General features: G+C 46.1%; 1 protein-coding gene across 1 annotated transcript in view; it reads right to left on the minus strand.

Moving 5' to 3' along the window:
- The window catches only part of BRINP1 (BMP/retinoic acid inducible neural specific 1), a 92,428-nt gene that overhangs the window by 18,224 nt on the left and 57,591 nt on the right, over positions 1-16,613 (minus strand). The window contains exons 3-5 of the mRNA XM_021551379.4: positions 9,059-9,249; positions 3,139-3,308; positions 1,800-1,905 (exon numbers count right to left, since the gene is read on the minus strand). Of these exons, the coding sequence (XP_021407054.1) occupies positions 1,800-1,905; positions 3,139-3,308; positions 9,059-9,249 (467 nt within the window). The remainder of the gene's footprint in view (positions 1-1,799; positions 1,906-3,138; positions 3,309-9,058; positions 9,250-16,613) is intronic.

Here is a 16,613-nt window from a genome sequence, read left to right on the forward strand (position 1 = left end):
TCTTTTCTGTCCCAGTAACCACAAATACAGCAGCAGACACTCTGCACCATCCTCCCCCAAAATCAACCTGCCCAAACTCCATGGGTTCATGGACTCATTTAGGTTGGAAAAGACAACCAAGATAATCAAACCCAGCCTTGGCTGATCACCACCCTGCCAACCAGAGCAGGGCAATCAGTGCCACGTTCCACCCATTGTCTCTCCTGAAAAGCACAGCTTTGAAACCCCAAGTCCCAGGGCTGGGCAGCAGCAAGTTCAGACAGAGAAATTCTCCCTGTCACGAAGAAGCTGCTCTTTTATTGAGCCAGGCTCAGAGCTGGAGTGGCACAAAGGCAGGAACATGGATTTCTGTCAGCAGCTCCTGCTCGGCTGCTAATCAGATCAGAGGAGACTTGGTCACGATCCATTACCTGCTGCAGCCCTGTGACTAATTCGTAATGAGGCCTCTCAGAGCAGAGGAAGGATCCTGGGTAATTATCCCAAGAACCACACACCAGATTAGGTAGAAAACTCAGGTGGAGCTTTAAAGGTCACTTTGTTCTGTTAGGAAGAGCTGCTGCCTTCCTCCCTTCCCTCGCTGGCTCCTTTGGCTCCTGCCTCTCCCTGCTCTGGGCTCAGCCATGGGGCTCCATGAAACCCACATGTGGCTGATCCCCAAAATCCTCTGTCTGCTCCCATCAGAGATCACAGCCTCATCCCCTCTTTCCTAATTTTTCCTTCTTCCTCCACCTCCTTCCCCCTCCCTTGGTTTATCTCCTCTCTTGTAGATCAGATAACCAATAGAGGTCTATTGATTTACCCACTTGTCTGCCTATAACCCGAGCTGCCTAGTGATTTAGCTGCTTCCCCACTTATCTCATGTGTCATCCTGGGGTTTTCATTACCAGCAGTTATCATCACAGTGTAAAACCCTCTCAAACTGCTTATTGTTAATTGGGTAAGAACTAGAACTCAGTGATTTGGATAATCACTACCATAGTGAAAACAACCTGCCTATTATTTTTAAAGGCAAATAATAACAACAATAATATTATATCCACAACATTACTTGGTAAATGAAACCCAGTTTCTGTGAAACCAAAGATTAAAACAGCACTTGCCAAATTATACTCAAAGTGGAAGATGTAATGTAGCCCATTCATCTGAAAAATTAAAATTTGTGCAAGTACAAGGATTTGTGAAATAAAACCATCTGGGCAAATGAGCAATTAAATCCCACATTTCCTTATTTTGTCAAAAACTTGGGAATAACCTTCATGAATTACATGCCCAGTGAATTTCCTCCTTCTACTGAAGTTGACTTCTTGCTAACAAGCATGTATTTATTTATTAATTCAGCCATGACCTCTATCTGTTGACTTTTGGACTAGCTCCCCATCTGGGACTGAAGCCATGGCTCCTAGCATCCAAATAAAACCTCTGTGACTTTTCCCAAAGATTACGGTCATTAGAGGGTCCCGAAAGCTGATCTGCAAACCTCTTACACAAGTTACTCAGCAGTTTGGAAGGGATGGAGAGATGTGGGCAGAATTCTCCTTCAATACCGATGGAAGAGGTCACTTTTTTTTATGTTGGTGTGCATGTCATACACAGAAGTCCATCAAAATTCAGTGGCAGAGACAGACACTTCATTGGGGTCAGCCCTAGCTCTGCTCAGCTGAGCCTCATGTGAAGCCACCAGAAGCTTCAGGGAACTTCCAGAAACAGCAGAATCACGGCAAAGAGAAGAGGGGAGAAAGGCTCAGAAAAAGGGAACTGCTGTCCCATTTCCACCCCACTCCCTGGTTCCTGGGCCCTACCTTGCAGGTGGAGTTTGCTCTCAGTGCTTTGCAGAAGGACAGAACTCACAGAGTCCAGATTGTCGTAGCTGTTACAGCCCAGGGGGCCGGTCCGAGTTTCTGTTACCTGCAGAGGATGTAGAGAAGAGAGAATGTTCCCTTTGACTGCAGCACCACACCTTCCCCAGGCTTTTTAAATCTTTTAATTCAAGGACTCCTTGTCACCAGCTGATATAACCCAAAACATGTCTTCCCTAGCTGGGGAAAAATGCCCCACCCTACACAGATGCTGCTAATGTTTGGTGCAATCACAAGCTGAAAAATCAGAATTAATTGTGGTTGCTTTCTTATGTGTACCTCAGGTTATTCTGGGCTTGGCAATGGGATCCTGCAGATTGATGTTTCTCACAGAGGATCCCCATTGGAGAACATCAGAAGCCTGTAGAGGAATTATTCCCTGGCTTCTCTTACTGGAAAGCAAGAAACAGAGATGGATTGCCAGCCCACAGTGGTGCCTGGTGCTCCCACAACAGATGTGAACAGCAGCCCTGTGCTGAGGATGGATGGAGGCACAGATGACCTGCAGTGCTGCTGCTGTTGGTTTCCTGCCCTTCCGGAATTCACCACGGGTGATTATCTGCTGTCACTGTTTCAATATCTCAATACAATTTCCCATCCAGAAGAGAACAGCCTCAGCCATGAGACAGCACAGAACAATAACGAGAGCTGAAACCTTTCAGAAATGGCTAACAGTGACGACTCCATCCACATCACCTTCCCTGGAGTGAACTCAGCAACAATAAAATCCCTGCCCAGTGCAGGATGATTGCTTTCAGAGAAGGCAGCCTTTGCAGAGCCATTTTCCCTATTTTGTATTCTCTGAGCAGCTTCCCTTCCTTCCTGCTGCAACCCCCAAGCTGTCTCTCAGTCCGTTTCATCCCAGATGCCTCAGTAATGCCACACTGGGTTTTTCACCACTTTTTGTAGCAAATTCAGCTGAGAGATGTTTTGCAGCCTTACACCCCCAGGAGACAAATACTCCTAGGTGGCATAGGGCTGTTCATTTCACAAACCTGCCTTTCCCTTCCAACCTCCATCACTAATCTGGGTCCTCTGCTCCTTCTCTCCCTTCCAGAAGTCACTGTCACACTTAGTGAAAGTCTCCTATCCTACACAACCACCACACTGAATGCCCACTTCTTTCCAGATATTAGTGGCCGTGGGGAAATCAGTTCTTCAATTGAATAAGAGAAAACCTAACCCCGGGAACAAAACAACTTGTATTCAAAGGGGACATCAGACTGGCAAAGTCCTTCCACAAATCCCTAGAGAATCCTCCTCCTCAGGCAGTTTGTGGTACCTTGATTGCTCCGGTAGAGATCTGGATCTCATGGAGTCTCCTCATGGTGCCATCACGATCTACAAAGTAGGAGGACGCGAGCTGGTGCAAAGCTTCAACGCTCTGGGTGGCGTTTCCTGACTTTCTGTCGAGGCGGCTTTTGTCCATGTACATGGTCAAGGCCTCCTCTCCTGCAGCAGAGAGAAAAGGAGATTTCAGGCTGCCAGGCAGGGCCACCTTAACAGGAACAAATGGTGTCATCTCCTGCACCTAAAGAAAGAAAAGTCCGACACCTAGAGCACTCGTGGAGGGATCCACCCTTCCTCACCAGCACCGGGACCCCAGGGACGTACTGAAGCCTCCTCCTCTATTCAGACAGCAAGGCTAACTCCACCAGACAAGTAAAGCAGCTCCACTGAATTGAGGAAACAATATTTTGGACATTTCTTAGCCAGCAGAGCTTTGCTACAAGTGCTGGAGAAGATTCAGCCCACCTGTCCCACCCGAGGCATGTTCTCTCTGTAGGCAGCGCCTCTAGAATGATGCACAGCTGACAGGAGGAGATCTCACTTTGTGCAGGTCTCTGTCTGACCTGACTTCTAGAAGGGATGGATGATGATTGCAGGTAGAACACAGCATGTGGGTAGGTACAGTGGACAAACAAATGTTACTTGGACTTCTTCAGCTTCCAGTGGCCTTGCAAAAAGGCAGGGGAAAGGGGATGAGTGAAGAAAATTAATCAGAGGAAAGAGCAAATAAGAAAGTTAATCTGAACTAACCACCCGTGCTGCCTTCTCTCCTCTCCCAGAGTCTCATTCAGGGATATGAGTAAAGGGTGAAAATACCATACAATATAAGGGACAAAAGCAGGTGATTTTGAAATGGCAAGCACAGAAATCTGGGAGAGAAGCAGTTAAAAGCCGATAGACATCAACAGAGACCTGAACGTAACAAAACAATCTGAAAAGGACGTGCAGCTGAGAAGGACTATTTACCTAATAATTCAGTTTGTGCTGGGTGAGGCACATTAAAATCCAGTTCATCTTAACATAAGGCTGGCATTGTGAGAGGCCTTAAAAGGTGGAATGCAATCCTACATCCTTAACATGTAAAACTTGGGTTTTAATAAATGAAGAGAAGACAACTGGAGGAGGAATGTGCCATTTCTACATAACTCTCTTAATGAGAAGAATGGTGCTTGTTCTGATTTGATAGATGAACCACTGATGAATACACTGCCTCTGGCAGTGATAGCATGGTCCAAAAAATATGTACCACTGCTTCCAAGGCCAAAAAATATTTCACTCTTCATCATCTTTGCATATTTTTTTAAGAGAACAAGGACTTATTTTATTTAAAATTCTTATTAGCTAAAACAATATGATTCATCCAAATTATTTCTTTTATTGCATATATGAAAAAAATAACCCAAAATCCCCGTAAGCCCTCCCCCTCACTTTCCCTGGAGATTTTCCAGCTTTTATCTGAAAGCCAAATGCCTGAAAATGAACCAAAAATATTCTGGCTGAAAATCAAAATATTTTTATTAGATTTCAGTTTTTCAAGCAATAGTTGTGTTGAGTATTCAGCCTTCGGCTTTGAGATGAAAAATGGACTCTTTTTTATTTTTTAGTGGAAAGAAGGTACTTTTCGTCAAAAGAATTGATCAGTTGAAATCTTTTAATTAGGTTTTGCAGGACCTAAGTGGAGAAGTTAGGCATGTAAAACTTTGTCTCTAATATTTTGTTAAAAATAACAGACTAGCCTTTCACCACGATCAAAGCTGTGGTAGTAACAATGTCATCATTGTTTCCTCACACAAAAACACTTTCCCTGGAAAACGACCAGCTTTGATTTCCTTTATCACCATTACCATTTTTGTGTGTTGAGCTTGTGAGGAGACCTTGGCAGGGATCAAGGCTCTGCCACATCAGGCTCTGTCCACACAAACAAAGTCAATCCATCTTCCAGAGGATTTAACCCCCCCATCTCATGAGACACCACAGGTGAATACAGCAAACAGCCAGCAAAGCACAGGTAATAAAATATCTGTGATTTTACAGGAACAGTGGTCACTGCACTGACCACTCTCGATGCATTTTCAAGTTTCATCTCTTTGTGGTTTTCAGGGGGATTTGAAGCAACTTTGTCAGTTTTTATGAGTTAACTCATTTGCCACTGAAGAGGCTGGATCAGTATTTTGAGCCAGAAGTTCTGGGTCTCTCATGTAACAGAAGCATTTAACTGCAAGGAGATGAAGCAGAGGGAAATGAGAAAGGATGTTCTGCCACCATTTTGTGAGGCTGTGGCAGGAGAAGGAAGATCTGGGATAATTCTCCCTTTAGCTGTGATTCACAGCCATCAACCCTTCATCAATTGCACCAATAACTGGGGAAAAAAAACAACTTTTCCTGGGAAAAAAAAAAAAATCATGCCTCATATTAACAGCCAAGGCATAAAAATCAGGACTTTTTCATTGCAGCCAGGTTCATTTTCACTAGAGGAATGCTGAGGCTGGAATCCTCGGCCAGAGGGCAGGCAGGGAGACTGGGTGGAATCATATCAGGCAGCAGAGCTGGTGTCAGGTCACCAGCAGATCTCTTGGATTTGATCCCTACACAACACCAACCAGGCACTAAGAAACACAGCAGAGAAGAGAAACTCTGGGGCAGTGGGGGTCAGTGATTTCCCCACAAAAGTCGTCATTTTTTCCCCCAAAGGAAGAAAACAGAGAAGCCCATGAGTGATGATGGTTTTTCCTGAAGGAGCAGTGCTATCCCTGGGATTGAGGGGTGCTGAGCAGGGACACTGCTGCTGGAAACGTGTTTTGTGTAGCTCTGTGCAGAGCTGGAAAAGCACAGCATCCCCATGGAGGGGTCACATGGGAAAGCAACTCTTGGATCAAGAGAGGTTAACAGAATTTTCCTGCATTATTAAGTCTTAACTTCTCCTTTAATTAAGTGAATGATATGTTCAAAGTTGTTTTTCCTTGAGGGATTTTCCTGAAAATTGGCTCTCAGCTCTGTGTGCTCCATCCCAGAGCATGGATGCCCTCAAAGTGACCCTTCACAGTGCCTTTGTCAGAGCCAAACTGGAGCAGGGCTGGGTTTTCCTGGGCTCTCAGGGGCCCTGGCTGCTCTGTGGGTTGAAAGGCACCAGAGCTGTTCCTGCTGTGGCCAGGTGTGAAAATTGCTGCATTCAGGTGCTGCTCCATGTCCCACCCCCCTGGCAGCTGGCATTTCAGAGCTGGACAAATTCCTGTGTGCTTGTCACTCTCTGCCACCTCCTCAGGCACCGTCCTGAGCTGTAAACCCAGGGCAGAGCTGCTTGTAGCTCTGCTGGGTGGGGAGACACCAGGTCCTGGTGTTAGTGCTCAGGAACACACAAAATCACAGGATATGATTCCATGCATGTGCTTTTATAGAGAGCTCTGGGAATCAGGGGTACAGACCCAAATCTGACTCTGACATGGCTTTCAAGCTGAACGTATTTTATATTCTATCGTTATATAACTCACATATTAATTATTAAACTTACATTGTTCTATTGTATACATTGACATGAGTTTCTCGTGATCTTTCTTAGGCCCCTGACCACAGTTTCTTATGATTATTCTTATGATTAAACAGTAATTATATGTAATTACTAAACAATCAGCACATCTAACAATTATGTAATTTATCATGTACTAGCTACACAGGTGCAGTTCTAGCAAGGTACAAGTTCTTCATGTGCTTGGGGTATTTATTTTTTTCTTTTCAGGGCCTACTAAGCTTAATTTTCCTTTTAACCCTAAATCCCCATGATTTTAAAACCCTTTTACTATCACTGGGAGGGTCAGTGTGCCAGGACATGTCTGCTTTTGTGTCCCAGAGCTCTTGTTTAGCCCATGCCTGAGATTAGAGCGTGTCCTCCGTGCATAATGCATGCCCAGCTCCATCTGCATTTTCCCTGCGACCGCCATTGCCAAAATAAATCCTCTTTTTCTCCCCACCATTGCTCACCATGCTGGGGGCTGGTGGGGCGTTTAGTGCTCCCCTCCAACACCAGTTCTCATTACAAGTCTCTGCATATTTAAAGTTGTTGTGTTGTAAAATCAGGGGAAGAATCAAGCCCCTGTGAATAATTTACAACCTCAGCCAGGCAAAATTAAAAATATATTTTACCATCAAAGGTCTTTCTTATTTTGAATTTCCAAGGATGTGAGTGGCAAGAAAAAGAGGAATGTCAATGGGAAAAAAATAAATCTGAAAAAAAAAAAATCTCTATTTGGCTGTCTTGGGCTCTGTAAAACATGGTCCTGAAAAATGAATTCCTCCATAAAAAGCAGTTTATCTTTACCCAGACTTCATTAAGGCCTGAAGAAAGCAGTCACTTGTTCTCTTCAATGCTTGGAAGCCTCCTTTCTCTCACATTTCTTGCTGATGGAATGGACTTGTTTGAGTGCCTGGGCTGGAAGAGCAAGCCCAGGGATCTTTGAAGGACATCACCACACCAGAGGCCATTTGACTTCAGGGGAACTGTGCCAATTTACCTACGACCTAATTTGTGCATGAATCATATGTAGACATCTAATCTCACCCCAGTGTCTGCAGAATGCTCTGGGAACAGATAGATGGCCAGAAATTCCTCAAAGTTCACCACAGACACGGCAGTGTGGCAAGGCTGGAGGTGAGGTATGTTAGGAGAAGCAACAACAACAAGTTTTGAAGTAAAACTGAGCCTTTAGCACTGTGGAATCCTTCTCACAGATAGGTGTTCTTGGAAGAAAAGCATTTAAATTAAAGAAAGGCACACCCCAAAGGGGGAAAAGAACTATGAAAATAATACAGAGTGGAAAAAAGAACCAAGAGTAAATATCAACAGGAGCTGTTGATTTGCACCCCTCCAGTAGCTACTCAAAATGTTCCTGCGGCACCACCAGCAGTGTCTGCTCAGGAGTTCATGGCCCTACAGGGCTCTCTCTGATGTCATCCCTGACACATTCTGTGCACACACAGACCTCTCTGCAGCCCTTGCATACACATTTTGAATTTTACTGAACTCCTGTTTTTCCAGAAGTCTGCTCCATGTTAATGCATTCAGCCTTCTGGCCATCTCTCCCCCTCTGTTCACACTCCCTGCCCAACTCCTTGAACTCCCTTTTCCTGGAGCTCTTTAAAATTCCTCCAGTTCCAGCAAGAAAGGATGTTTTTCCCCGTGCATTTGTTTTCATCCTGTGAAAAAGAGGGATGAGCACGTTCTGTTGTGAAGCTGAGGGCAGTGGTGCAGGGCTGGCAGGACAGTCCCCCAGCTGAGGGACGTGTTTCTCCTGCACGCAGGGTGCTCAGAGCAGCACAGGGGCACAGCTCCCTCCTCACACTCTGAATTCATTTGCAGAGGCTCTCTGGGGACACAGGTGGGCTTTGGGAGGGGAGCTGCAGCCTGGCCTGTGCCCCCACTGCTTTCAGAGTCACAGGGTGGCTCAGACTGGAAAGGAGCACAGAGGTGTATTTGGTCCAGCCCCTCTGCTCTACAGGTTCATCCCAGAGCACATGGCACAGGACAGCATCCAGCTGGTTCTGGAACATCTTCTGTGAGGGAGACTCCAAACCCTCTCTGGGCAATCTGTTCCAGTGCTCCCAAAAAATTCATCCTCATGTTCAGCTGGAACTCCCAGGGCATAAGTTTCTGCCTGTTCCTCTTGTCCTTGTGGCTGGCACCACCAAGACGAGCCTGGTCCATGCTCTAGGCACCCCCTTTTAGATAATTATACTCATTAATGAGGTCTCCTCTTGGTCATCTCTTCTGGAGACTGAGCAGCTCCATCTCCCTCAGCTTTCCCTCACGACAGGTCCCTGCTGGGCTCACTCCAGGAGCTCCATGCCATAGTGGGCACATTTCCAGCAGTGCCCAGTGCCCCCAGAGCCCCCCTGCCCGCCCCAGCCCGGATGCCACCTACCTCCCAGGGTGGCAGAGATGAGGAGGTGGGTGCCGTACTTTTTGATGATGGTGTCAATGAACTGCTGCGTGGTGGGTCTCCTGCCCAGCAGGCGGATGCTCCTCTGGAACTCAGGCATCAGGGGCAGCGGGTTGTGGAGCAGGTCCCTCCTCTCGATGGCTGTGTTCCTCACCTTCCAACGGGCAAACTCCCTGTGCCACAACACAGGAACACAACAGGGGTGAGGCTCCCAGTCTGCAGGGGCAGGGAGAGTCACCAGGGGTAGGAAAGAAGGATGGAGAAGGGGCCAATCCTGTTGGACACCCCCACGTGGATCCACACATCAGGCCACAAGGCTGGACAGAGGGGAAGGGGAGGAGAAGAGGAAAAGCGAGACATTACTGCACAATAAACGTACACTACAAGGGGCAGGCTGGTCAGGAGGTGCCCTTGGAGTTATCAGAGGTGTCTGTCAGAGAGTTGGACTTCCCTAAAACAAAAGCAGGCTGGTCCTTTCACCCTCCCACACTTTGGGGTCTTTCATTTCTCCATCAAGCAGCAAATTCTGGTCTCTGTCAGCAGATGGTCTAGACCACAGATCTAACCCAAACTGATTATTGTTCTATCTCTAATGCTCACAAGCCTTCCTAGCACACTTTTGCAAAGCAAAGCTGAAGAAAATACATTTTCTCCAAACATCTTCATCTTTCAGCACCATGAGTATGGCAAGAGAGCATTTTGGAAAACAATTTTTGAGATAAACCATGTAAAAGGATGGATTCAGGTATAAGCAGAGTCCAGGATGAAAGTGAAAGTCTTGTACGTGTTTTAGAAGAAAAAACCCAAAATTATTCTCAAATCCATGCTTTTAAACTGAGAGCAACTGGGAAAAAAAATAAAGTTAATGTTTGCAAAAGCAGTTCTTTATTGCAGGTATCCATTTTGAAATGACACAGAGGGAAATGCCTAGAGAAAAGCTTGCACACCTGCAATCTAAAAATCAGGCCTCTGAAACATCGCCAGCTGAGCACCTGAAAAATGAGAAACCTATTATTGTCTTTCAAAAAATATTGAGCAAAGCCTTCCTTAAAGGAGAGGATGTTATTTATACCCATTCTCCTACAATGCACCTGCTCTATCTTAAGTTATCTCTCAAACCATCAGCTCACACGCTTCTCTGTCACTTTTCATCTACCTATTCCTGTAACTTGGGCTTAAGACAAATATTTTATTTAGATTATAGGTGTTGTGGTTTAATCCTAGCTGGCAGCTCAGCCCCACACAGCCACTAACTCCTCCTGGAGAGGAGGAGAGTCAGCAGGGTGAAAGTGAGAGAACTCATGAGTTGAGATAAACAGTTTGGCAGATAAAGCAAAAGCTGCACGGGCAAGCAAAGCAAAAGCTGAGCAGGATGTCCTGTGGTGTGGGATGTCCCTGGGGTCAGCTGGGGTCAGCTGTCCAGGCTTTGTCCCCCCACAGCTCCTTGTGCATCCCAACCTGGGCACTGGTGGGGTGGGATGAGAGGCAGAAGAGCCCTGACCTGGGTAAACTCTGCTCAGCAGCACACCTGTGTATCAGCACTACTTCCAGCAAAATCCAAACCACAGTCCCACGCCAGCCTCTATGGAAAAAATTTAACTTTAAAATTTAACTTGATCCCAGTGTTACAGAAGAAATTTAATAATGATGTTCTCTGGGAATAATCTTGTTTAGCATCAGTGTGGCTCAGCAGTAGCAGCTGAAGCAGAGGAAGCCCTCACATGCAAGAGCTGACCAAGAGTAAACTTCTTTGAGAGAATTAGTGCTGCTAACAAGGAACAAGCTGAATTCAGCAGAAACAAGTGGAATGAAGATAAGGACCAAGGAGACTTTTCCAAGAGAATGAAGTAACTTCAGAAGAAGGCCAGCCCCAGTAAAAAAAATAAAAAGTTAAGGGACTACTGATCAGAATTAAGGATTTGGGGTTTGATTTGAGGATTGGGTGACTCAATGGTACAGGTGTAATTCTGAGGCAGGAACTGGGACAGGGGTCCTCTCTGCAGGCACCCAGCTCGCTCTGTAACCCAGCAAAGACTAACTGGAAGCCTCCAGGCAAACTTGGCATTCCCAGCAGGATCCTGGGTCAAATCTGTCACTGTGGCTGGTGTGAATAATCCATAACACCCAGTCAAACCAGAAATGACAACCCCTGGCCCTGAGGCAGCGTTTCCCATCAGGGAGTGTCCCCCCAGCACAATTCCACCTGGCTGGCAGAGACACTGACCCATAGGCAGATTCAGAGACTCAGTTGCAAAGCCAGGATCACAAACGAGATTTTTTCTGCCCAGGTTGATTCTATACTCAGTCCACTCTGTGTGTGTTAGCATACTTGACTTAATGTAATTATGCAGGTATTTATTTTGATTGTGCCCCTTCACAACACTCCACACTGCCTGACAGCAGTTACATTCATCAAAACAGCAAAGAGCCAGCTATTTACTTCAAAATATCTCCTTACACCTGAGCTAATGCCCCCTCTGTAGTTCCTTGCTTTCACAAGCCAAGTGAAAATGCCAAAACAAAACACACCTCCTACTACATTACAAGAGTCATTAGTGTCAAACCTTGCAATCTGAAGAAACATCCATCCTTCCTAGAAAAAGCTCAGTCAAAAGGCAAAACCCTCCCCCATACAATGGGTTCTTAACACAAGGAGTGATTGAAACAGATCATTTGCTCTCAAGTTGTCTGCAGATAACAAATACATCACCAATGTATTCCCTTTATGGAGCAGAGGGTGTTCTCTGCTGTCCCAGAATTGTGTAAAAGTTGATTTTAATGATAGATAAAACTTTAAAAGTAAAGACAAATAGTTCCTCTCTGACACTACAGAGAGGTTTCTCTAATCATCTCAGATTAGAGTTTCAATCCCAGACCTTGCTCCAAAAGGGAATTCCCTTTGAGGAAGGAATGGTCCCTTCAGCAGTTGTCCTGCATAGGAAGAGACAGAGCTCAATGCTCAAAGACAGGCAGGGTTTTATAACAAATAGACACACCCATGTTCCATCAGAAAGATCATAACTAGCAAGCACAGGAAGAATGCCATCTGTGTTTCCTCTCCAAAGAGAGGATTATTTCTTCCTGTAAAACTCAAGCACACATTCAGATTCCTGCTCCCTGCAGTATCCATAAAGCCAGGGGGGACCAGAGCACTCCCGAGCTAGCACGTTTTCTGAAAGGCCTGAGGGAATGTTTCATGTTCCAAATAAAGTACAGAGTTTGGTTTGGCTGCTTTGCAAGAGATGATTTATGTGCAGCTGGTCAGGTATTGATCCCCATCCTCCTTCAGGGAAGCTGTGGCTGCCCCTGGATCCCTGGCAGTGCCCAAGGCCAGGCGGGACAGGGCTGGGAGCAGCCTGGGATGGTGGAAGGTGTCCCTGCCATGGCAGGGGTGGGATGGGATGGGATGGGATGGGATGGGATGGGATGGGATGGGATGGGATGGCATGGCATGGCATGGCATGGCATGGCATGGCATGGCATGGCATGGCATGGCATGGCATGGGCTTTAAGGTCCCTTCTGAGTCAAAGCACTCCAGGATTCCAGGATGTATCAGCACCCAGAGCCTGGGAGTGTCTCCATTCAGAGTGGGGAGACGGGCAGGACAAACTGGGAATCAATGGGCAGTGAAGGCAGGAGAAGGCAGGGAAGGAGAATGACACTTTGATAAACGTGTCCAAAGGGAAAGTGGGTTCATTTTCTACATCAGGCCCAACATCACCCTTTGACACCACTGGCAGGAGGCAAAAGCAGGAGTTTTGAAGAAATCACGGTCATATCTTCAGCCTTTCCTGCTGCCAAGGGACAATCCCAGTCCCCATTCATGCAGCAGATGAGCCCTGAGCAGAATCCACCTCTAAAGCAGGACGGTGAAGGAGACGTTTCCACCCAGCCCTCCCCAGGGCTTCCTGCTCCCAGGGCACATCAGGAGGTGAAGCCCAGTTCTGCTCTTCTCTCCCTATGCTTGGATGTGTGGCTTTCCCAGCTGACAAGAAAAGCTGAGCAAATATGTTATGATGAATAATTTATGCAACTAACTTAGATGTTTATCTTCTGCTCATAGAATATCCATGAACCAGTTGCAATTCCCTTTAAGTTATGCATTATTGGAATTTACTTAGTGACATTTTTCAAGCTTTTTTATAGGTTTTACATAGCATTTGGATGTTTTATTTCTTTGTGTGCTGTTGGTTCATTGGGATTGGAATCAAAGGAAGGGAACACCAGTGGGGTCATCTGCTCCAACCTCAATAGTCAAGCAAATGATATGTCTTTGTTAAGCTTCCTTTTTAATGCCCAAAAAATAAATTTTAAACGTGGCTCTCTGAATTCTAGTATTTTACATGGAAAGCAAACCTCTAATTTCAGAAGCCTTCCATGCAACCTACAGAACCCTCTGCTGCCAGATGCACCTGAGGCCAAGATTATGGTACAGTTTTGGAATATAGACTTAACATTAATAGATATGGCTGCTGAAATAATTTAGAATTATTGAGGTCATAAAAAAAAATTTTATTTGCAGGGATCAGCATAGATCTGGCCTTAGGGAATGTTCCAGCCTGAAACTCCTGAAGTCTCTGAAGAAACACCTCCAAGAACAGGTTTTCTATTAGTTTTCAACTCTAGATTTAATTGCATTTTCTGCAGAAGCAGAAAATCAGCCAAAATGAATTCAGAGTGCTGTGTTAGGTGAATGATACTCCTGCCTGTTTGTCACCACTGAATCCTTCCCTCTGTGAATCTTGGGAGGATTTACCAAGGCCTTGGATTCGTGGATAATGGGTGCAAAGGGTACTGGAACCTTTCCTCACAAAACCATCCTGGGCTGCCTTTCACTCTTTACTTCTCTGAGCCACCAGTGGCACCACAGCCTCCGTGCCACCACCTGGGACACAGCTGAGGCCTCTACAGTTACTGAGGCCTTTTAAAAAGAAAAATATTGCCCTGTGCATCACTTGTTTTCCAGGTGAAGAAGTTGCAAAGACTCGACTGGGATTAGGGGGCACCCCATGGTACAGCTAGGATTGGTACAGATGGCATTGGTACAGAGTCTTCTGACCCTCAGGGGAAATCCCAAGCAAGGACCTGAACTTCTGCCAGCAGGGGAGCTTTGAATGGCTTTGGAAAGATGAGAAACCTGTTAGCAAGGAGGAGGAAGGGTCAGTGTCCCTGAGGCAGGGATGGGATAAGAAGAAACTCTGACACAAGGTCTGAGTAGTGGGGAGAGGCACTTGTTGGGACTCTGTCTCAACAGGGCTGAGAGGCCAATTTGTGCCAGGAAATACCTTCCAGGCCAGCACAGAGAAAATACAGAGGAGCTTCTTTAAGGGCTGAAAGGGGTAGGAGGTGCTGAAGGGGGAAGGGAGGTGAGAGGGAAGAGGGATGAGGGTGGAAGTACTGCCTCAGGGAGGCACATGCACAGATCGAGGGCTTTCCTCCCTGTAACAGCAAGGGGATGCATTTTATGTGAATACAGCTGAGGATGAGAAAATACTGCCCCTTCAAGCCTGCATTAATGAGCTTCCATCAAGGCCAGCATGTCAGGGGCAGGAGGAGCCACTAGGAATGTCTCAGTGCTCATTAGCACTATGACCCTCCAGGGAAACAGAAAAACAGGGGGAAAACTACAGAAGAGGGAGGAAAAGTCAAGAGGCTGGAATAGGAACATCATGCAGACCCCACTCTGCACCATCAGAAAGGACAGCAGGATCCAAGGGCAGGAGCATCCAGGGAGGGAAATCTGAGGCCGAGGGGGCATCAGAGCAAATTAAATTCCCCATCTCCACATGGCCAAGACAACCAAAGCATGTAAGTGAGGAAACAAGTTCAGCACAGACCTTGGGAGCTGGTGCTTGAAACAAAAAAAGAAATTAAATGCATTAAATAATGATCAGGACAGACACAGTTTTAAAAAGGAAAAAAGATAGCAGAGGAGGAAGGCAGTGAACAAAGCCTAAGCATATCAGCACAGCCCCTCCTGGCTCCATGTAGATCCTTCAGAGCATCCCACCAAGTGCACACTGAAACAGGAGCAGCCCCACCCCTCCCTGGGAACTGGGCAAGGACAAGGCACCAGCTCCTTTCTGCTCCAAGGCTCCTTACTTTTAAAATAAAATTTATCTTGGAAGTCACCAGCTGCTCCCAAAGGTGATGGGCCTTCCTGAAGGCAGCTCTTCGGTAGCAGCAGGACACAAACATTATTTCATGCCCTCTCCTTGGCATATTGCCCACATAATTGACTGTGATGTCATCAGGACTCCCTGATGTCAGAGGGATGTTCCCTAGGATTTTGGTGTCTCTGCCCCTGTTTTCCTTCAAGCACTTCACCACCATTAAGAGAGATATTTTTGGACATGTCTGTGTGTGCTGCAGACAAATATCAGTAGCTGTCATAATGAGTGTGAACTAAACCAGACAGATTTTAGTCCTTGTCTGGGTAAGAAACATGTTCACTGTTAGCCCTAAATCTTCCAGAACCTTTCCAGATGCTCCTACAACAAGGTGTTGGTTTGGGGGGTTTGTTTTGCTTTGCCTTTCCTTTTTCCAGCCCAATTGTCCCAGCCACTGGCTGCAGAGTCCTGATTATCTCCAGTCCTCAGGATGATGGCTCTTCCAGGTTCCTGTGAGCCCTGGATCCTGCAAACAATGCCAGGGGACAGGGCTGAGCATGACAACAGCACTATAATGCTTATCTTGTTCTGCCAGATCAGGCTTTATAGGAGCCTGTGCGGGGTATGTGTGATTATGGTGGGGTCAGTGATATTTCATTTCCAGTCTGTGCCCTCAAAATGCCAGACAGCCCCAGGCTGAGCAGTGCAATACTCCTTTAGCACTGTCCTCTGCAGCTTGGCCTCTTCCCTATCTAGGCCAGCATGGAGAAGTCACTCTTCAAAGCTGAGCTTTTCAAAGGACCTGCAAGAATTAGTTTCCTGTGAGGGTTTGGCACTCATCCCCCCTAATCTATTTAAAAAACCTCCAGTCTGTAGATTTAAACTAGTTCCAAATTAGACAGAGGCTGAAACTCTGCCATGAAAAAGAGGGAAGAAAAAAAAAAAACAAACAACAAAAACCACTAAAAATTTAATTCCAGAGAAGTATGAAAAAGAAATCACTTAAGATGAAATTCTAACAGCATTTTGCATAACAACCAGGCAAGTAGACAGGCTCACTTATGACAGCTGGCAGGTGAATGAGATAAATAAATTGACTATTGATCTATTGATAAATGCTGTGCTGTCTGCAGCAACTTTATGGCTGTAAGGGCATTTACCTGGGTAGGACTGAGCCAAGGGGAGGACAATCAGAGTTTGAATCATTCAGCACAGTCCCATGGCAGAAATTAAGCAATGCAATGGGCCTACTTCCTCTTCCACCTGGCTCCAAAGGACAAAGAAAGAATCTCCTGTTGTTTTTTCCCTTGGTCTGTCCTTTGGCCTTGAGCTTGGTGTTGGCTGAGGGGTCTGAAACCTCAAACTCTCCCTTTTTTGGGCAAGCAGTTCAGCCTGCTCCAGAGTTTTGTTTTCATCTGTCTAATAA

Source organism: Lonchura striata, chromosome 17 (assembly GCF_050655825.1).
Source record: "Lonchura striata isolate lonStrDom1 chromosome 17, ASM5065582v1, whole genome shotgun sequence".
Lineage (NCBI taxonomy): Eukaryota > Metazoa > Chordata > Aves > Passeriformes > Estrildidae > Lonchura > Lonchura striata.